Here is a 23,532-nt window from a genome sequence, read left to right on the forward strand (position 1 = left end):
GTTTATATGAAAAGAAATTCGGACAGCACTTTGGCACACGACTACACTTTCTCGACATCCGCTAGGGACTGACTGATCATACTTCCGTGTTCCTCGCCGAAGTACCGCCCTCCTCATGTCTTTCAAACACTACCTCCAATAATCCTTTATCAGCCCGGCTTCTTGTCCCTCCCACTGTCTCGTTTAGTCCCAGAGAAGCCCGGCTTCCCTGGAAGTGACGATTTTGTTGATTTTAACCAATAACAACTAACCGAAATTGGCTGTTCAGAGCCGTCTCGTAGACTGCAACGGATACCCGGCTGCCAGTCAGTGTTGCCAGATACTGCTGACGTTTTCCATCCCAAAATATGTTCAAAACCCGCCAAAATGCACTTAAAACCGCCCAATCTGGCAACACTGCTGCCAGTCCATAGAGCCCATTGAAATAAGAAAGGTTACAGCCTGGCAGCAAAGGTGATTCTCGTAGCGAACTGCAAGTTCGTCAGACATCACTCAAATAAGTTACAGGATAGTTATGAACATAAATACAATCTTGGGCATATATTATGTTATGCAAGTTATTGTTTTAATGAGAATTCAACGTCATAGACGCCGCAGTTTGGGGAGAGAATTTTAGGGGAAGCTCGGCTTCCCTTGTCTCTGAGAAATCGCCCCGGTATACTGTGTTCACGGACTATCAGCATCAGTACTTTGCAGCGAACTGCTAGCTACACACTGATAAAATGGCTCCTGTGCAATATACCCACTTGCTTGCGCAATACCACCTGCGTAATACACTTATGCTAAGGCCACACCAATTTAAAGAGTTGGTTCTCGGATTTTTTCAGGAAAAATGAAGCGAGCGCACGAAATAAAAATCAATCAAATTTTATTTATATAGCCCTTTACAATAACCAAAAGGTACCCAGAGTGCTTTACATCGAAGCCATAAAACAGAACACCAAAACACATAAAAACACAGGTTTTGACTGCGGAAGGTGCCACCGTGCTGCAGATTACCAAAAGCCTTTCAGAAGTACATGAAATAAAACAAACGAAACGAAGCACCCCTCAAAAACAAGACTCCCCTAGTCAGGATTGAACGCCAATCTAAAAAAGTAGGTCTTGAACTTTGATTTAAAAAGGCCGGGATCAATAGTGGTGCGAATGTCGGGGGGTAGATTGTTCCACAGTCTGGGAGCAGCGACAGCAAAAGAACGATCACCCCACTGTTTATATCTCGACCTTGGAACTTCTAACAGAAGCTGACCCGAAGAACGCAGGGCCCTACCATGATCACGAATAGTTAAAATCTCAGACAAGTAAGAGGGAGCCAGGCCATTGATGGCATTAAAAACAAACAGAAGTTTAAAATCAATTCTAAAACGGACTGGAAGCCAGTGGAGTGACGACAACACAGGAGTAACGTGTTCACGTCTCGACGTGCTTGTTAAAAATCGGGCCGCAGCGTTCTGTAAAATTGAAGACTGGCTGAGGCCAACATACAGGGCATTACAATAGTCCAGTCTCGAACTGATAAATGCATGAATCGCCTTCTCGAGATCCTGCCGACTGAGAAACGGCTTCGCTTTGGCCAAGAGACGAAGTTGAAAAAAGCTCGTTCTAACAACAGAACTAATCTGTTTATCAAATTTAAGCCCACTGTCAAACGTTACCCCACGATTTTGTACGAATGGCTTAAAAAAGGGGGCCAGAGTACCAAAATTTGAATAAAGTACCAAAAAAAAATGCTCTGATGGTAAAATTAGCGGTGGAAATAGTGGGCTTTCATAATGGAGAAACAAAACAAAGACGATCCATTACTGTTACACATTTCATATGGCTCTTTTAATAGCTTATCTTATTTCCACCCATATGCATTAAGGGCGAGCTCTGGCTGCACGTCTTTTATCAGGCAAACCAGTAAACAGATGGGCTAAATAAACGATTGAATTACAGTCAGTTGAACATCTACAGTACAATGCGCAGAAAAAAACAAGATTTGACCAGGAGTAGGCTACTTCTGATGGCTAAGTACTTGGAATGATTTTTTTGTTTGCCCCTCACATCAATCAGTGAAATATATCAATCAAACCCACCTCAACATAGTTGTTGTCCAAGTTGGCACATCGCAGGGTGTGGCAGCGGGGGTGTGGTCAAGCGCAGGTCTGTGACAGGAGGACGGAGTCAGGGAAGGTAAGTGGCAGAATCACTACACCTGACGTCAGGGTGAGGGGGGACGGGCCCGCGGTGGAAGCGTCGATTGTCCCCGCCGACGCGAGGAGGTGCCGGAACGCCTGTCGGTCCTCTTGCTGGGCCAACACCAGGGCCTCGAAGCGCTGCTCCTGCTCCTTACGGAGCGTAACGAGCGCCTGGTGCTGGCTTTGCTGGGCCGTGGCGAGGGCGTGGACCAGGTCGGCAAACGGGGAAGACTCCATGGGGGGCGGTTCGGCGTTCTGCCCTCCAGATCCCGGGTTTCGGCACCACTGTGGCAGTTCTTATGTATGGGCGGAGCACAGAAGACAGCAGGACAGAGCTCAGGTTGATAAACCGTTTTATTGTCACACTTTTCAGTCTAACAACTTTGAATAATTTTACAGACACACACACTCGGCGTCTGGTTCCGGGAAGAGCTCCTTTGCTCTCTGCTCTCCCTCTTGAAATAGGGCGCGGTCACTGGGAAGACACACGAACACAGGTTAATTGACATCAGGTGTAGTGATTCTGCCACTTACCTTCCCTGACTCCGCCCTCCTGTCACAGACCGGTGCTTGACCACGCCCCCGCTGCCACACAGGGTAACAAGCTCACGGCATCTTGAGTACAACTGTGCAAAGTTTCCCCCTCTTGAATTTCGACACACCTGTCAAAGATTTTACGCTTCTGTTTGCTGAATATCCTAACAATTACAAACAGGCTTTGCAGGATTCCCCTCCACAGGCATGTTTCTTCCACAAGTCTTTATCAAAAGTAAAAGGGGCGATTTGATTGGTTTTCGACGTCACGTGACATCAACCTGCAGTCTTCGGTATTTTGAACCATCAGCCATGATGTTTTTCTGTTGGTGGGAGTTTGATTTTCGATTTTTTTTTTTTTTTCCATTTTGCATTTTCTTCAAGCGGCGATTCCGAGAACCAACTAATCGAATTGGTGTGGCCTAACTGTATATTTGCAAACCTGTTAATTTATGCCATTTTGTTAATTTTATCTTCAAATTCGTAGTTTATTTCTTTTTATATCTACCTTTTTTTGTATACTTAGTACTTTTTGTACTACTCCTTCATTGCCTTTTCTTTCTATTTTTTGCTGCTCTAGCAATGTAAATTTCCCCTTGTGGGATAATAAAAGGCTGTCTTATCTCATCTTAGTACTATTGACTGTTGTAGCGGTAGAATTAGTAGTACTATTAAGTGTTGTCGTATAATTAGTTGTTGTACTATTAACTGATGTAGGTGTAGTGTTAAAATTGGCTGTAGTAGAATTAGTTGTTAGAATTAGTAGTAGTAGTATTAACTGTAGTCGTAGAATTAGTTGTAGTAGTACTATTAACTGTTGTAGGTGTCATGGTGTAATTAGTTGTAGTACAACCCCAATTCCAAAAAAGTTGGGACAAAGTACAAATTGTAAATAAAAACGGAATGCAATAATTTACAAATCTCAAACTGATATTGTATTCGCAATAGAACATAGACAACATATCAAATGTCGAAAGTGAGACATTTTGAAATTTCATGCCAAATATTGGCTCATTTGAAATTTCATGACAGCAACACATCTCAAAAAAGTTGGGACAGGGGCAATAAGAGGCTGGAAAAGTTAAAGGTACAAAAAAGGAACAGCTGGAGGACCAAATTGCAACTCATTAGGTCAATTGGCAATAGGTCATTAACATGACTGGGTATAAAAAGAGCATCTTGGAGTGGCAGCGGCTCTCAGAAGTAAAGATGGGAACAGGATCACCAATCCCCCTAATTCTGCGCCGACAAATAGTGGAGCAATATCAGAAAGGAGTTCGACAGTGTAAAATTGCAAAGAGTTTGAACATACCATCATCTACAGTGCATAATATCATCAAAAGATTCGGAGAATCTGGAAGAATCTCTGTGCGTAAGGGTCAAGGCCGGAAAACCATACCGGGTGCCCGTGATCTTCGGGCCCTTAGACGGCACTGCATCACATACAGGCATGCTTCTGTATTGGAAATCACAAAATGGGCTCAGGAATATTTCCAGAGAACATTATCTGTGAACACAATTCACCGTGCCATCCGCCGTTGCCAGCTAAAACTCTATAGTTCAAAGAAGAAGCCGTATCTAAACATGATCCAGAAGCGCAGACGTCTTCTCTGGGCCAAGGCTCATTTAAAATGGACTGTGGCAAAGTGGAAAACTGTTCTGTGGTCAGACGAATCAAAATTTGAAGTTCTTTATGGAAATCAGGGACGCCGTGTCATTCGGACTAAAGAGGAGAAGGACGACCCGAGTTGTTATCAGCGCTCAGTTCAGAAGCCTGCATCTCTGATGGTATGGGGTTGCATTAGTGCGTGTGGCATGGGCAGCTTACACATCTGGAAAGACACCATCAATGCTGAAAGGTATATCCAGGTTCTAGAGCAACATATGCTCCCATCTAGACGACGTCTCTTTCAGGGAAGACCTTGCATTTTCCAACATGACAATGCCAAACCACATACTGCATCAATTACAGCATCATGGCTGTGTAGAAGAAGGGTCCGGGTACTGAACTGGCCAGCCTGCAGTCCAGATCTTTCACCCATAGAAAACATTTGGCGCATCATAAAACGGAAGATGCGACAAAAAAGACCCAAGACGGTTGAGCAACTAGAATCCTACATTAGACAAGAATGGGTTAACATTCCTGTCCCTAAACTTGAGCAACTTGTCTCCTCAGTCCCCAGACGTTTACAGACTGTTGTAAAGAGAAAAGGGGATGTCTCACAGTGGGAAACATGGCCTTGTCCCAACTTTTTTGAGATGTGTTGTTGTTATGAAATTTAAAATCACCTAATTTTTCTCTTTAAATGATACATTTTCTCAGTTTAAACATTTGATATGTCATCTATGTTCTATTCTGAATAAAATATGGAATTTTGAAACTTCCACATCATTGCATTCTGTTTTTATTTATAATTTGTACTTTGTCCCAACTTTTTTGGAATCGGGGTTGTAGTTGTAGTACGATTGAAGGTTGCAGCGGTAGAATTAGCTGTAGTACTATTAGGTGTTTGTAGTTGTCATGTTAGAATTAGTTGTAGTAGTACTATTGAAGTAGTTGTAGTGGTAGAATTAGTAGTAGTAGTATTAACTGTTGTAGGTATAGTGTTAAAATTAGTTGAAGTACTATTAGCTGTGTTGTAGGGGTCATGTTAGAATTAGTTGTAGTAGTAATAGTACTATTGTTGTAGGTGTAGTGATAGAATTAGTTGTAGTAGTACTGTTGTTGTTGTAGTACTCTTAACTGTTTTAGGTGTAGTAATAGAATTGGCTGTAATGGTACTATTAGCTGTTGTAGTGATAGTTGTAGTGGTGGTCATCATAAGTCATAAATCCTTCCCATGCCAGGACCTGGTCTTCCCAGACAGTCTCCCATCCCAGTACTAACCAGGCCCTTAAGGCACATCGGGCGGCGCTGATTTGTGTTTCAGTAGTTCTCGGCCTCTCACCTATACCATTTAGGGTTACAGTGGGGGGGTGGGTCCTCTGGTAACCACAAGAGTTTGACTCCCCACTCACATCTGTATTGCAGCGTGCCTTGCCAGATGGCAGTGGGTACCATTTTTATGATGGTCTTTGGTACAACCCAACCACGAGTAGATCTCCCGATCGAGACGCGGACACGCTAACCACTAGGCCAACTCGTGGTTGTAGTAGTGGTAGAGTTTTTATTTATTTATTTTTTTTTTTATAGTAGTAGTCATCATAGTAGTATCAGTAGCTGCAGTAATTGTTATAGTACTTTTAGAACGTTGCCCACAGCTATGACATCAGTTGACTGAGCGAGCCAATTGTTCTATTTATGAGTTCAGTCTGCGTGCATCATTGGGCCAGTTTTTGAATCAGTCGAAAAGAACAAATCGTACCATGAGCCGGATGTCACTACCGACACCATCGCTACACTATCAGTATAAACACTGAGGAAATCTCACCTTGTTGCTTGTTGTCAGACTCACAGTTCAAAGTTCCACAGAAAGAAAGTGTACTGCTGAACAGTGTCCATGAGGAGGGATGGTCAATAATTTACCTCATCACGTGCATGTGGTCAGTCTATCTGTACACACGCACACATCCCTCTGAAGGTCACTGAGTCAGAGCAAGCATATGGATGGTAGCAGCTTGTTCTGCACATGGATGCACACACGTGTGGGTGGAAAAGTGCACAGTGTGACTCTCACAACTTTGTGTGCTTCAGTAATTCCACAAAGTGAATTATGGGGAAACAAAAAAACCCAACCTTCTAACTCATAAATCATACACCATCCTGGGGTTACATCATACATGGACAGATGAACCTGTGTGCACCCTGTGTGATCTAACCCTGTTTGTGTTTGGAGTGCAGTAAACAAGAACAGGATGAAGACCCGGTCAGGAAATCATGGACACCTTTATTAAAACACGAATAAATCTAAAAATAATAACAGGTTTTTAAATTTTAATCTTCAAGTGTATTTTCAGTGGCTGCATCTTAAAGGAACAGTCTACCGTACTTCCATAATGAAATATGCTCTTATCTGAATTGAGACGAGCTGCTCCGTACCTCTCCGAGCTTTGCGCGACCTCCCAGTCAGTCAGACGCGCTGTCACTCCTGTTAGCAATGTAGCTAGGCTCAGCATGGCCAATGGTATTTTTTGGGGCTGTAGTTAGATGCGACCAAACTCTTCCGCGTTTTTCCTGTTTATATAGGTTTATATGACCAGTGACATGAAACAAAGTTCAGTTACACAAATTGAAACGTAGTGATTTTCTATGCTATGGAAAGTCGGCACTATAATGACAGGCATACTAACACCTTCGACAGCGCATTGATACGGAGCTCAGATATCAATGCGCTGCCGAAGCGCGCAGAAGGTGTTAGTACGCCTGTCATTATAGTGCGCACTTTCCATAGCATAGAAAATCACCATGTTTCAATTTGTGTAACTGAACTTGTTTCATATCACTGGTCATATAAACCTATGTAAACAGGAAAAACGCGGAAGAGTTTGGTCGCATCTAACTACAGCCCCAAAAAATACCATTGGCCATACTGAGCCTAGCTACATTGCTAACAGGAGTGACAGCGCGCCTGACTGACTGGGAGGTCGCGCAAAGCTCGGAGAGGTACGGAGCAGCTCGTCTCAATTCAGATAACAGCATATTTCATTATGGAAGTACGGTGGACTGTTCCTTTAAACGTAGTTCTGCCTGTAGTGCACTAGGTGGAGTGTACATCTCTTTTATATTATACCCTATGTAGGGAGCAAACAGTGAAAAGGAAGCCATTTTGGATTTTGTGTGTGTACAGGATGGCCATTCGGGTGGATAAGTTTGACTTTGAGAGCCTGCCGATGCCGTCCCGTGATGCCGTGCACCAGAGCAGTGTGTATGAGCGGGAGGAGGAGAAGCAGCAGGTTCAGGGAGGACACATCAACAGCACACTGCAGCTGCGCTGGACCATCATATCCTTCACAAACACTGCTTTAATTCTTTTTAAAGTCTATTCAACTCTATTCATGAATTTATCTCTAGAAATATCAATCACATCCTTCACAAACACTGATTTAATTCTATTTAAATTCTACACAACTCTGTTCATGAATTTATCGATAGAAATATCAGTCACGCCCTTCACGAATGCTGTTTTTCATTCTGCTTAAATTCTACTCGACTCTCTTCATGAAGTTATCTCTAGAAATATCAAACATATCCTTCGCAAACACTGCTTTAATTCTATTTAAATTGTACTCAACTCTATTCATGAATTTATTGATAGAAATATCGACCATGTTCTTCACAAATGCTGCTTTAATTCTGGTTAAAGTCTATTCAACTCTGTTAATGAATTTATCTCTAGAAATATCGGTCACATCCTTCACAAACACCGCTTTAATTCTATTTAAATTATACCCCACTCCATGAATTTATCAATAGAAATATCGATTACATCCTTCACAAACACTGCTTTACTTCTATTTAAATTGTACTCAACTCTATTCATGAATTTATCGATAGAAATATCGGTCATATCCTTCACAAACACTGATTTAATTCGGTTTAAATTCTACTCAATTCTGTATACAAATTTATCCGTTGAAATATCATATCCTTCACAAACACTGGTTTAATTCTATTTCAATTCTACTAAACTCTGTTCATGAATTTATCTCTAGAAATATTGGTCATATCCTTCAGAAATGTTGCTTTAATTCTGTTTCAACTGTACTGCACATCATAAATTTATCTCTAGAAATATTGGTGATATCCTTCACAAGCATTGCTTTAATTCTGTTTAAATTCTGTTCAACTCTCAATGCAAATTTATCGATAGAAATATTAGTCATATTGTTCACACACTGCTTTAATTCTGTTTAAATGCTACTGAACTCTATTCATCAATTTATCTCTAGAAATATTAGTCATATCTTTCACAAACACTGCTTGAATGCAGTTTAAATTCTACTGAACTCTACTCCATAAATCTGTCTATAAAAATATCGGTCATATCCACAAATGCTGCTTTAACTCTGTTTAAACTTTATTCAACCCTATTTATGATATTTATTTAGAGAAATTATCAATTATATCATTCACAACCACAACTACATCTGCTTTAATTCTTTTTAAACTCTATTCAACTTGTCTTATTTATTTATTTGTAGAAATAGTCATCTCTTTCACCACTGCAGCCTTATCAGATTTAACTCTATTTAAACTTCATGCAACTTTTTTCAGCTTGATTTAATGTATATATCTTTGTAGAAATATCAGCCATTTTCAGTCGTGACCATAACTGCTGTAACTCAACTGTCTGCTTTAATTCTCTTGAATTCTACTTTCATTCTGTTTAATTTGGTTCTCTCCTTGACATCCACAACTATATCTGCTTTAAATCTCTTTAAAACCCATTCAACCTGATTTATCTATAATAGAAATACCAGTCTTATCCTTCACAACCATAGCTACCACTGCTCTATTTAACACTTCCCTCTCTTTAACTCTGTAAAAACTCTACTCGGTTCTGTTTTAACTCCATTCTGTGTATGTGTCGGCTTCAAACCCATCTATTCTCTGTCCAGCCCATATCAGCTCTGCTTTCATGACATTATATAATTCTTTAAATATAAAATCTCGATTTAATTCTTGACCTTTCATTCTTCAATCTTTATTTAAATCTGTGAAGCTCTTAAAGTCTGTTTCAGTAAAACCTTATTTAACCATTCAGAATGTTGTTTATTTATTTATTTATTTATTTATTTAACTCTGTGACGTTCAAATGTTTTGAGGTGTGTGTGTGTGTACGTGTCATGTCAGTGTGTGTGATGTGTATATTCTCTGAGGGTGAAGATCTGACATCTGCCTTTAGCATCTGCTGCTGTGCTGAGCTGCCATGTACAGACATATGGAGGTGTGTGTGTGTGTGTGTGTGTGTGTAAGGTGTATCATAGCCCATAATGATGGATCGAGGCATCTCCACTGAAGTTCAGACAGACCCCTTGTTCCTGTGGAGTGACCTTTGAACTTTTCTCTTGTCAGCTCAGTGCCCTCTTTGTTCTGACACTGTGTCCACACACACACACACACACACACACACACACACACACACACAGACAGACGGACACACAGACCAAAAATGTGTATATTTTACTTGAAGCTCATCTGTTGGTCTCTTGATACAGGTATGCGTGCCAGTATACTGCTCAACCACAGCACTGACTGTCAGCCAGTCGGGGGGAGGGGTGTAATACGATGCGATGGGAGGCCTGGGCCTTTACTGGTTGTGTAATTTTGGTGGAAGGAAAGTGAGTGATAGATGACAGCTGATTGATCCTTGTGGAATTTGTATCTTTATCCAGTTGCTGAGTTCTTTAGAGGCTGAGGGAGAGCAGGGGAGAGGCTGGGGGAGAGGCTGAGGGAGAGCAGGGGAGAGGCTGGGGGAGAGGCTGAGGGAGAGCAGGGGAGAGGCTGGGGGAGAGGCTGAGGGAGTGAGACTGAGAGTGAGGGAGTGAGACAGAGAGAGACTGAGAGAGAGAGAGAGAGAGACACTGAGTGTGTGAGCGAGACTGAGAGAAAGAGAGAGACCCTGAGCGTGTGAGCGAGACTGAGGGAGAGAGAGAGACTGAGAGACACTGAGCACGTGAGCGAGACAGAGAGAGAGACTGAGAGAGACACTGAGCACGTGAGAGAGAGAAAATGAGAGAGACACTAAGCGCGTGAGCAAGACTGAGGGAGAGAGAGAGACTGAGAGAGACACTGAGCGCGTGAGCGAGACAGAGACTGAGAGAGACACTGAGCGCGTGAGCGAGACTGAGGGAGAGAGACTGAGACACTGAGCGAGACAGAGAGAGACTGAGACACTGAGCGTGTGAGCGAGACTGAGAGAGACACTGAGTGCGTGAGCAAGATAGAGAGAGACTGAGAGAGACACTGAGCGAGATTGAGAGAGACAGAGAGACACAGCGTGTGAGCGAGACTGAGAGAGAGAGACAGACACTGAGCGCGTGAGCGAGACAGAGAGAGACTGAGAGAGACACTGAGCGCGTGAGCGAGACTGAGACACTGAGCGCATGAGCGAGACAGAGAGAGAGAGAGAGACACTGAGCGCGTGAGCGAGACAGAGAGACAGACAGAGACACTGAGCACGTGAGTGAGACTGAGAGAGACACTGAGTGTGTGAGCGAGATAGAGAGAGAGAGACAGAGAGACACTGAGCGAGATTGAGAGAGACAGAGAGACACAGCGTGTGAGCGAGACTGAGAGAGAGAGAGACAGAGAGACACTGAGTGCGTGAGCGAGACAGAGAGAGAATGAGAGACACTGAGCACGTGAGCAAGACTGAGAGACTGAGAGACACTGAGTGCGTGAGCGAGATAGAGAGAGAGACACAGACACTGAGCGCGTGAGCAAGACAGAGAGAGAGAGACAGAGAGACACTGAGCGAGATTGAGAGAGACAGAGACAGCCTGTGAGCGAGACAGAGAGACAGACACAGCGTGTGAGCGAGACTGAGAGAGACACTGAGCGCATGAGCGAGACAGAGAGAGAGAATGAGAGAGACACTGAGCGCGTGAGCGAGACTGAGAGAGACTGAGAGAGACACTGAGTGCGTGAGCGAGACAGAGAGAGAGAGAGAGAGAGAGACACTGAGCGCGTGAGCGAGACAGAGAGAGACAGACAGACACTGAGCGTGTGAGCGAGACTGAGAGAGACTGAGAGAGAGACACTGAGCGCATGAGCGAGACAGAGAGAGACACTGAGCGTGAGCGAGATAGACTGAGAGAGAAACACTGAGCATGTGAGCGAGATAGAGAGACTGAGAGAAACACTGAGCGCGTGAGAGAGAGACAGACACAGTGCGTGAGCGAGACAGAGAGAGAGACTGAGAGACAGACGCTGAGAGCGTGTGAGCAAGACAGAGAGAGAGCGAGGGACTGAAAGAGACGGTGAGAGACTGAGAGTGACCGAGAGAGAGAGAGAGATCACCATTGAGTGACTGTGAGATGCTCGTGCGTTTTTGTATTTATTTCAGACTTTGTTTTCTTTCTTTACTCCTTTTTAACCTTTTTTCTTTTTCATCTTTCATTATTTTTCTTTCATTTCCACCGTTTTTATTATTTTGTTCTTTCTTGCTTTCTTTTTATTGTTTTTCTTTCTCATTTTCATTTGGCTTTTTTGTCTCTATTTCATTCTCTCTCTCTCTGCCCTCTCTCTCTCTCTCTCTGCCCCTTCGCATCTCTTTCTCTCTCCCCCATCTCTCTCTGCCCTCTCTCTCTCTCTCTGCCCTCTCTCTCTCTGCCCCTTCCCATCTCTTTCTCTCTCCCCCATCTCTCTCTGCCCTCTCTCTCTCTCTCTCTGCCCTCTCTCTCTGCCCCTTCCCATCTCTTTCTCTCTCCCCCATCTCTCTCTGCCCTCTCTCTCTCTCTCTGCCCTCTTTCTCTGCCCCTTCCCATCTCTTTCTCTCTCCCCATCTCTCTCTGCCCTCTCTCTCTCTCTCTCTCTGCCCTCTCTCTCTGCCCCTTCCCATCTCTTTCTCTCTCCCCCATCTCTCTCTCTCTCTCTCTCTCTGCCCCCTCTCTCTCTCTCTCTCTCTGTGTGTGTGTGTGTGTGTGTGTGTGTGTGTGTGTGTGTGTGTGTGTGTGTGTGTGTGTGATAGATTACCCAGGTGTTAATAACAGCTCAGTTATCAGTGTTAGGGAGATGAGTGTGTGATGGATGTGCTGCTGTTTGTGCAGATGTGCGTTTCAGGTTGTAGTAGTAATAATAATAATAATAATAATAATAATAATGATGCCCGGTCACATCAAGATGAATTCGAACCGAGTGGAACGTTAGAGAAGTGTGATGTAAGGGAACAGAACAGAGCTTTAGAGTTCAATGCAGTGCTCTGTTCTCGAACCGCTGCCATAGTAACCACATCCTGTGACGTTTCCTGTCTCATTGGGCAGCAGTGGAACTGAACAGGTACTGGCGTCGACATCAGGTTCAGGAAATACATCAGTGTCACATCACCACGCAGTAGTTTATCAGTTTACTTCAAGACGGATGACGAGTTACTGAGCGCTGTTCTACACCAACACAGAACCCCGATCTCATTTTAACGATCTGCTTTTGGAGATGTGGAATCTACAGGAGAAACGTTCCATTAGCGTTCCATTAGCGTTCCACCATGTTGAGGAACGTCAGCATTCAATCAGCTTGCGAACATTTGGACTTTCATAGCTGTGATTATGACAGTAAAGTTGCGTTTGTACGGACGCTGCTCTCGTGAGCGAGAGCTGCACTATGGAGTGAAAGCTGTGCTGGACTGTGAGAGTTCGGCTCAGGGTAGTGGACTAAACGCGGAGAAAAATCGCTGAAAAATCCGTCGTCTTCATATTTCAGCGCTTTATTGGCACTTAAGGACGACGTTTATCGGCTACTCTCAGGTTCGCGAGTTTGTGGATGTGAGCTGTGTGGCAGCGTGTGGGCAGAGAGGCACTTAGAAAATAATAAACTGCTAAATGGAGTGCACAGGGAGCAACTCGGGAGGGGGGAGGGAGAGGAGTGAAGGGGGTATGAATACTGTAGGTAAGTGATGGAGAGAACGAGTGGCGTGATGGACAAAGAAGGATGGAGAGAGCGGCGTCAAGAAAAGAGAGTTGGAAAGTTGGTGATCAAGAGGGAATTAAATAAAGGAGGAAGAAAGAAGAGGGCAAAGAGTGAGTAATAAACAAGTAAACACACTAGGAGGAAAAGACGGATGGAAAAGGGAAGGAAGGAAGCGAAAGAGAGGACTAAGTGATGGAGAAGATGAAGGAGGAGTAATGGATGGACTGAATAAAAATTGCAGACTGTTTGCCATGAGGAGAAGACGGGCTGAGGGTTAGACAGCGTGACGGACAGGATGAAAGACGAGAGAAGTAGTCAAGCAAAAGAAGGATGAGTGTCCTGTCTGACTGCTCCCTGTGGGAGAGTGAGTCCGAGTTCACACCATGCCCTGAGTACATTATATCCCTCTCTCTCTCACACACGGAGTGTAGCGTTCCTGTTCCCACCCTCACATTCGTTATTTTCCCATGACCGCATGGCCCCTAGTGTTTATTCCACTTATACCACAACGATTTCACAGCAGATAGTTTACTTACCGCGAGTTGGCCTCTCGATCGGGAGATCGCAAGTTCTACTTGCGGTCGGGTCATACCAAAGACCATCATAAAAATGGTACCTATTGCCATCTGGCAAGACGCGCTGCAATACAGATGCGAATGGCGAGTCAAACTCTTGGTTACCAGAGGCCCCCCCCCCACTGTAACCCGAGCTATGTACAACCCCGATTCCAAAAAAGTTGGGACAAAATACAAATTGTAAATAAAAACGGAATGCAATGATGTGGAAGTTTCAAAATTCCATATTTTATTCAGAATAGAACATAGATGACATATCAAATGTTTAAACTGAGAAAATGTATCATTTAAAGAGAAAAATTAGGTGATTTGAAATTTCATGACAACAACACATCTCAAAAAAGTTGGGACAAGGCCATGTTTCCCACTGTGAGACATCCCCTTTTCTCTTTACAACAGTCTGTAAACGTCTGGGGACTGAGGAGACAAGTTGCTCAAGTTTAGGGATAGGAATGTTAACCCATTCTTGTCTAATGTAGGATTCTAGTTGCTCAACTGCCTTAGGTCATTTTTGTCGTATCTTCCATTTTATGATGCGCCAAATGTTTTCTATGGGTGAAAGATCTGGACTGCAGGCTGGCCAGTTCAGTACCCGGACCCTTCTTCTACGCAGCCATGATGCTGTAATTGATGCAGTATGTGGTTTGGCATTGTCATGTTGGAAAATGCAAGGTCTTCCCTGAAAGAGACGTCGTCTGGATGGGAGCATATGTTGCTCTAGAACCTGGATATACCTTTCAGCATTGGTGTCGTCTTTCCAGATGTGTAAGCTGCCCATGCCACACGCACTAATGCAACCCCATACCATCAGAGATGCAGGCTTCTGAACTGAGCGCTGATAACAACTCGGGTCGTCCTTCTCCTCTTTAGTCCGAATGACACGGCGTCCCTGATTTCCATAAAGAACTTCAAATTTTGATTCGTCTGACCACAGAACAGTTTTCCACTTTGCCACAGTCCATTTTAAATGAGCCTTGGCCCAGAGAAGACGTCTGCGCTTCTGGATCGTGTTTAGATACGGCTTTTTCTTTGAACTATAGAGTTTTAGCTGGCAACGGCGGATGGCACGGTGAATTGTGTTCACAGATAATGTTCTCTGGAAATATTCCTGAGCCCATTTTGTGATTTCCAATACAGAAGCATGCCTGTATGTGATGCAGTGCCGTCTAAGGGCCCGAAGATCACGGGCACCCGGTATGGTTTTCCGGCCTTGACCCTTACGCACAGAGATTCTTCCAGATTCTCTGAATCTTTTGATGATATTATGCTCTGTAGATGATGATATGTTCAAACTCTTTGCAGTTTTACACTGTCGAACTCCTTTCTGATATTGCTCCACTATTTGTCGGCGCAGAATTAGGGGGATTGGTGATCCTCTTCCCATCTTTACTTCTGAGAGCCGCCGCCACTCCAAGATGCTCTTTTTATACCCAGTCATGTTAATGACCTATTGCCAATTGACCTAATGAGTTGCAATTTGGTCCTCCAGCTGTTCCTTTTTTGTACCTTGAACTTTTCCAGCCTCTTATTGCCCCTGTCCCAACTTTTTTGAGATGTGTTGCTGTCATGAAATTTCAAATGAGTCAATATTTGGCATGAAATTTCAAAATGTCTCACTTTCGACATTTGATATGTTGTCTATGTTCTATTGTGAATACAATATCAGTTTTTGAGATTTGTAAATTATTGCATTCCGTTTTTATTTACAATTTGTACTTTGTCCCAACTTTTTTGGATTTGGGGTTGTAATAGGCGAGAGGCCGAGGGCTACGGAAACGGAGATCGGTGCGGCGTGGGAAGGGACTTGACTTGATAGTTTATTTATTAATGAATGACACATCGTACCTTTCCATTTCCACTTGCGTTTAACACTGAGGGATTGTTGGACGTCCACCAGGCGAGTTAGTTCTCACGTGGGTTCAGGCAGTAGGATTCGTATTTGTATTAGTAGTAGAGTTTTACGGTCATAGACCCAATTCACACCACTCACCAGTTTCCAGCCATGAAGGACGTCATCAAGGCTAACAGAGGACACGGGACACCAATCGGCCTGAGTATTGATAAGTTGAGTGAAACCCGGAGGGGTGGGGTTTTAATAACAGCCAGTGAGGACGAGGAAGAGAATTGGTCCAAGCGGAGTTCCTTGGGACACCCTGCATGCGAGCTGCTTCCATTGTCATGGAACGCCATGGGATCACACTCTTTGGAGATAAACGTCAGAGATCCAAGGCACTAGCACAAGGAGCGGATCGCGTTTTAATTCTGTTAGTTTGAATCAACGTGAAATGAAAGGAATCGAATTGAATCACGCCAGGAGTTTAAATCCCAGATCGGCTTCTTGCTGTTCATTCAGTCAGTCAGCGATCTGCCGTGTCCTGCCGCTCTCAGCCTGAATAGACTTTGTGATGAGAACACACACTCCGGGAGCTGTGTGTGTTATGTTTTGTTATGGACTTGGACTCTGCTCTGAGTGGATTAAGGTGTTTAGGACAGATGGCCTTGCCTTGTGTTTGTTTGCCATTCCCTGAATGACAATTCTGTCTCTCTCACACACACACCATTCTATTAAATCCCTCCACTCCTCTCTCCTCAGCTGTGTTGGAGTTACTCACTCATTTTTTTTTCCAGTGTATATTCTGGTGCGTTCCTTAACTGTTCGTGTGTGTACCCGTCTCTGAAGAGGCAGGGCGAAGCGAGCGTGGAGGGCGTCCTCACCCAGCTCGTCCTGGAGCACCTACAGCTCGCACCGCTACAGTGGGGTGAGTGATGTCAACACTGTTGCACCACATCACATCACGCGACTGACTACAACTCTGCTACAGACTACACATTTGATTGGACCACGGTCAGAGGTGATTTCCAGGGTCTGTGAAGCTCCAGCGTTTTTTCTTTTTATTGCCATTCCCCCCCCCCGGCATTTTTTAAAATGAATATTATAACAAGCATGTATATTCTAATTTATGTGAAATCAGGGATTATACAAAGGACATCCATTTTTCAGTTTAAAAGTAAATAAATAAACACTTTCCCTCATCCAAACTGTACACATACACACTCCCTTCCAAAAGTATTGGAACAGAAAGGTCAGGCTTGAGTTTTCCAAAAGCATTGCAGCACAAAGGTCATCGTTAAACGGTAGATTGAGCAGCACAACAAACGCGCTCTCTCCTAATTAAGACACACTTAGCTTTTAGAGGCTTTTGGGGAAACCCACCGCTGCCGCTTTGCTAGATACAGTCTCCTTCCAAAAGTATTGGAACAGAAAGGTCAGGCCCAAGTGTCCCAAAAGCATCGCAGCACAAAGATCATCGTTAAATGGTAGAGCGAGCAGCAGAATGAACGCTGTCTCTCCTAATTAAGACGCTCTTGGCGTTAATAGGCTTTTGGGGAAACCCACCACTGCTGTTTTGTTACACACAGTCGCCTTCAAAAGTATTGGAACAGAAAGGACAGGCCCGAGTTCGCAGCACAAAGATCATCGTTAAATGGTAGCGCGAGCAACACAATGAACGCTCGCTCTCTTAAGACGCTCTTAACGTTAAGAGGCTTTTGGGAAACCCACCACTGTTTTTTTTTTTTTAAATACATAGTCTCCTTCAAAAGTATTGGAACAGAAAGGCCAGTTCTTTTGTTTTTGCTCTACGTTGAAGACCTTTTGGTTTGAGAGCAATAGATGAACCTAAAATGATAATGCGGATAAGAAAATCAGCTTTCATTTCCTGATACTTGCATCGAGGTGTGTTAAGCAACTTGGGACATGGCAACTTTTGGTGGAAGACCACACACATTTTAATTGAGCAAAACGTATTGGAGTAAAATAGATTAAAGCAAATAACACTTAATATTTATTGCATGTCCCTTGTTTGTAAGGACTCCATCAAACCAGCGACCCACTGACATCACCAAACTGTCTTCCTTTGTGATGCTTTTCCAGACTTGTAGAGCAGCCTCTTTGTTTTGGGGTTTCTCCCTTCGGTCTCCTGTTCAGGAGGTGAAATTCTGCTCAGTTGGGTTAAAGTTTTGGTGATTGACTCGGTCAGTATCAAACCTTCTGCTTGATCTCAAACCCAAATGTCACCTGTTGACATCACCCATTTCAATTAGTTTTACCTCATTACGAGCCTGAAATCGCTCCCATCCCAAATTTTTTTTGGAATGTGTTGCAGGCCTGAAATGCAGGAATGGAGAGATATTAACAAATGAAATAAAGATCAGCCAAACCATGAAAAATCTTGGGTTCATTCTGTCTACGGTGAAATACAAGTCAAAGTATTTTCCATACCATCCCAACTTTTTCCGATTTGGGGTTGTACCTTATGCTCCTCTGGAGTCAAGAGGAGTCAGTTGGGGTGATTTGGGCACCTTAAGTTACAAGGATATGTCCTGGTGGGTGGGTTCTTGGTAGAGCTTGATCAGACCAGGGGAAGACCTAGAATGTCTCATCTCATTATCTGTAGCTGCTTTATCCTGTTCTACAGGGTCGCAGGCAAGCTGGAGCCTATCCCAGCTGACTACGGGCGAGAGGCGGGGTACACCCTGGACAAGTCGCCAGGTCATGACAGGGCTGACACATAGACACAGACAACCATTCACACTCACATTCACACCTACGGTCAATTTAGAGTCACCAGTTAACCTAACCTGCATGTCTTTGGACTGTGGGGGAAACCGGAGCACCCGGAGGAAACCCACGCGGACACGGGGAGAACATGCAAACTCCGCACAGAAAGGCCCTCGCCGGCCACGGGGCTCGAACCCGGACCTTCTTGCTGTGAGGCGACAGCGCTAACCACTACACCACCGTGCCGCCCGACCTAGAATGTGCTGGAGATATTCTATCTTGGGGTTGGATTGAGGCTGGGGCGACACGGTGGTGTTGTGGTTAGCACCGTCACCTCACAGCAAGAAGGTTCTGTGTTCGAAGCTGATGGCCAAGGTTTCCCCCACAGTCCAAAGACTTACAGTTTAGGTAAAATACCCAGCCACTGGGGATGCACAAGAGAGTGTCTGGATAGATCGGGGAGGGTTGCGTCAGGAAGGGCATCCGGTGTAAAACCTATGCCAAATCAAATATGTGGAACAAATCCACTGTGGTGACCCCGAATGTACGGGGGCAACCGAAAGACGAAGAGTTGGATTGAGACTCATTGGGGATCTGGAATTTGTGGCCAGGGATAGAGAAATATGGAATGATCGCCATGAAAAATGAATGTTTGACACATGACATGCTACATTCCTTGATTTGAAGCTTCATCGCTACCTGCTCCATCTCTGCACACTGTACACGGACACCAGCTGGTTTGAGCACGTATTTCCCTGATGCTAATTATCCACCTCCTGACTTGCATTGATTTTTTTTTTTTAAACAATGTCAGTTTTTCTTCATTTCTGTAAGGTCTCAGCAGGGGCAGGGGGGTTCTCTAATCAGCACACCACTGCTGAATATAATTCCATTGCTTTTTTTTTTTTTTACTTTGAATTTGAAGAACGCGCATGATTAACATTTAATAAGAAATAAAAGCGTACTGATTCCTTTGTCTTGTCGCTCATCACAATAGGAGCTTTATTTCTTAAAAGCAGTGCATTATCATGCCACAGGAACCGAGATTACAGAACGCTTTTAGCGAGCTGTTCTTGCCGAGTTCATCAGAAATAATTCCTCTTTCTGTCTGATTGTCTTCAGCTTGCTGTGTGATATTCAAAACGAGCGTATCGGAGAGTCTGGTGAAACAGAACGACAAGTTTTAATCATGCCGTGATATAAAACCTGTGAACGCACATCACTCCCAGGTTCGATCAGTATGCTGGAAAATGTCTCTTCGTTTATCCGTCTCGATTTTATCTACCTCGAACGAATCCGCGATCAAATCGGTGTTTACAGAGGCCTCAACTTCGAGGCCTCACTTCGTCATCCTTTCTTCCTTCTTTGCAGTTGCACTTATGCTTCAGTATTGGGAATTCGGTCCGATCTGATTGCTTGGAAACCCGGCTCCTCTCGGATGTCACGTCGATGACCCGTTCTTTCTCTGCGAAAACTGCATGTGTGTCAAAATTATTGGACAACAGAGGGCTTTTGTTTGCCCAGCATGTCTTTGTTTAGTGCCACGCGAATGAGGTTTGCAGCCTCTGCTTTGTAAATCCTGCATATGAAGGTCCTCAGTCAGCTCCGAGTCATGACTTTGCTTTGTTTTTTCTCATCTCATTATCTCTAGCCGCTTTATCCTTCTACAGCAGGGGTGTCAAACCTGATCCATAAAGGGCCGTGTGGCTGCAGGTTTTCATTCCAGCCATGCAGCAGCACCCTGATTTGGCTTATTCAATCAACTGACACACCCACCCTTTAATCAAGGGTGGGTGTGGCTGCAAGTATTTGACTGTGTGAAGACAGTTCAGTTGATTGAATGAGCCAAGTCAGGTGTGCTGCTGCATGGCTGGAATGAAAACCTGCAGCCACAAGGCCCTTTATGGATCAGGTTTGACACCCCTGTTCTACAGGGTCGCAGGCAAGCTGGAGCCTATCCCAGCTGACTACGGGCGAAAGGCGGGGTACACCCTGGACAAGTCGCCAGGTCATCACAGGGCTGACACATAGACACAGACAACCATTCACACTCACATTCACACCTACGCTCAATTTAGAGTCACCAGTTAACCTAACCTGCATGTCTTTGGACTGTGGGGGAAACCGGAGCACCCGGAGGAAACCCACGCGGACACGGGGAGAACATGCAAACTCCACACAGAAAGGCCCTCGCCGGCCACGGGGCTCGAACCCGGACCTTCTTGCTGTGAGGCGACAGCGCTAACCACTACACCACCGTGCCGCCCCTGCTTTTTTTTTTTTTAAACTCGTATGGTCGTTCCTGTTCCTGTGGAGGTAGAGGTCGTACAATGCAGCGCAAACGATAGAACCGGTCGGACTCTGTTGGTTATCTTGAAATGATGGTTGGTGCAACGCAAGAGCTGCAAGGTGTCTTGATGCAAATATACTTCTGGCACATCAGAATTACAGTGAAAAGGAGCTTCTGACTTCATGTCTTTGTGGAAGTTGTAATCAGATCAGCATCTCATAAGCTCTGACTTTACAGTGTATGACGTTACACGAGACGCAAAGGAATGACGTGACGCAGCCGGTTTTCCTGTGTCAGCACGTCATGGAGTCTTTTTTTTTTTTTTTTAATTAGCAATTATTCGTGAATATCGGTGAATAATTAATAATCGTAAATAATATCGGCTGGCTTTTTTTCGTGGTATATCAGATTATATTCCATTCAGCTAGCATGATACTGAACGAGTTGAAGACGAGGAGCTGAATGGAATATATCTGATATACCATGAAAAAAGCCAGCCAATATTATTATTATAATACATGCACATTCCTTTCGGGTGTTCAACGCGTCTTTGTCTTTGAAAATTTTCTCAAAATCTTGTGTATTTAACAAACCAAACCTGGCAGCCATGTTTGTTTTGCTTATTTACAAATTATCGAAGTTTTACGTCGCCGATGCGTGACGTCATGTTGCCTTGACAACCATGCAATGTCGTAAACCATATTCAACGCTCATTCTCCACTGGGTAGAGTGACGTCATACATGTCGGATAAGCGAAACGCTAACAATATCGCATGCTATCAAACCAGACAAATGAAACCCGCTAGAAGGTTTTTATTCCATCGAAAAAGTGTCCTGTACGGATGGTGATCAAGTTATTCCACGAGATCGAGCCGACGAGTCGTCTGTCATCCATGCATGACGAGATTGAGTGAGTGGAATAACTGTTTTATTCTATCCACATTCACTGGATTTTGAGAAACGGAGCGTTTTTATTTTTTTGCAAATTCGACAAATAACTTGATACTAAACATCCGGCAAAATAATTTCCGCTTTGAATGTAAATTCTTGAAAAATAATTCAAAAAAAGACACGTTCTTACCATCAAATACTTTCATTCCATATTTTGTTGCCTTTTTTTTTGTATTTTTTAGGGTTTTGTTTTCGAGTAGAGTTTTTATTTCCTCCTCGGTTGGTTCAGCAACACGCTCCGCCATTTTGTTTTTCTCTACTCACGGTATATGAGCTGATAGCCTAGTAGTAGAGTAGCCAATCAGAGCGCGCGATTGCTCATATCCGGTGATGTGGATAGAATATCCTCCTGAGAACCAACCCATAGACTTGTGTCCTTTGTAGTTGACGTGTTTTACGTGCACACCCTCTTAGGGCCTCTGCATGCTCTTGCGACAAGGCTTTCGCAGATAGCTTTTCGCAGACAGTTGTAATTTATCGTTGAGCGGGGAGTAATAGGCGTGCGCGATGTTATTCACCGCCACAACGCAAGGGGGCGCGAAGTCGCGAAATCGCTAGGAGTAGTTGGTGGGTGTGGTTAGTGGAGTGTTTATCCTCCGGTTACTTATAATGACTAGAACTGGAGTCGTATAAATGTCCGTACTTCCTCACTTCCTCGATCAGCCGCTCTTCGTGCTGCTCCATCTTCGCTCGTGTTTTTAAAAATGGCGGTCGTGAAAACAAACCAAACCGGGAAAGTAGGGAAGCGGAAGTGCGTGTACAGCGGATGTAGAGTGGACCAATCAGAGCCCTCTTGTCTGCGACGCTGTCTGAGAAGCTTCTGCGGTGGTCACAATTTTTGGGAGGTGCGCGCAGAGCGTCTGCGAAGGTGGGGGGGCTACGCAGACACTGTCTGCGACGCTATCTGCGAGGACTGGGTTATCAGCATAAATTGGCCTTTACTCTTTCAAGCTATTGGTGTGTGGTAAAGAGTACATCATGGGCTTTCCAATGATATATCATGTGACTAGGAGGGTTGCTGGGAAATTCCTAGTAAGGAAATCACAACAAAAGAGAAATTGAGAGAGACATTTTTTTTTCTCAGTTCCCAGGAGGTTACTCACCGATATTCACTGAGACGGAGATGCGTAATTGTGTTTTTTTTTTTTTTTTTTTTTTTAGTCGAATTACACAGGTGATTTTATTTCAGTTTTCAAAAGCTTCACGCAATTGTAATCACAGCGCGGCACAGACTTGTCACTTCTCTACGCCGACTCACATAAAATACTTTGTTTTGAAATAAATAAAATAAATCACAATTCCACCTTCCTTTTGAATAATTTTAGACCAAACTTCGTCGCATCTTTAGTGCTTTTAGGAGCAGCATTTTCTTTCATCGTTTGTAATTCTTCCTGACTTCCGGGGACGGCGCGATCGGCCGCCATTTTGCCGAGTCGCTCGAGGTGATTCTCGAGAAAAAGTCCGAATCTCTCGCGATTTTCTGTAATCACCTGCGTATTGATACTACTACTTCTTAGGCTACAAAAATTTGCCAACTATTGCAATTTTTAAACGACGCATCATTTTTTTTTTTTTTTTTAAATTACGCTCTATGTGGTGAGACACGTTTCTACTTGTTATAGCAGATTTAAACAGTCATTCCCTCACCGGCATCTCTTTTTCTTCTCTCTCCAAGTTAATAAGACAAGAAAAGTGCAGCATGTTGTGTTCCTGAGAAACCACAAAGACAAAGTCCCCTTGACTGAAGATGTCGGAAACCATAAACGTTCAAATAAAAACCACCTTCCAGAAAGCTGGACGGAAATCAATGATCACACGCTTGTCTTTGCGTGTATTCGTCACACGTGTGTTCATGTTCGTGAAAAATGACTCTT

At 44.0% G+C, this 23,532-nt stretch overlaps 1 protein-coding gene across 3 annotated transcripts in view; it reads left to right on the plus strand.

Annotated features, from left to right (window-relative positions):
* The window catches only part of trappc9 (trafficking protein particle complex subunit 9), a 448,582-nt gene that overhangs the window by 281,891 nt on the left and 143,159 nt on the right, over positions 1-23,532 (plus strand). For all 3 annotated transcript variants that reach the window (XM_060915374.1, XM_060915376.1, XM_060915375.1), the window contains 2 exons: positions 7,502-7,654; positions 16,524-16,615. In XM_060915374.1, the coding sequence (XP_060771357.1) occupies positions 7,502-7,654; positions 16,524-16,615 (245 nt within the window). The remainder of the gene's footprint in view (positions 1-7,501; positions 7,655-16,523; positions 16,616-23,532) is intronic.

The sequence above is a fragment of the Neoarius graeffei genome, chromosome 2 (genome assembly GCF_027579695.1).
Source record: "Neoarius graeffei isolate fNeoGra1 chromosome 2, fNeoGra1.pri, whole genome shotgun sequence".
NCBI classification, from domain to species: Eukaryota; Metazoa; Chordata; class Actinopteri; order Siluriformes; family Ariidae; genus Neoarius; species Neoarius graeffei.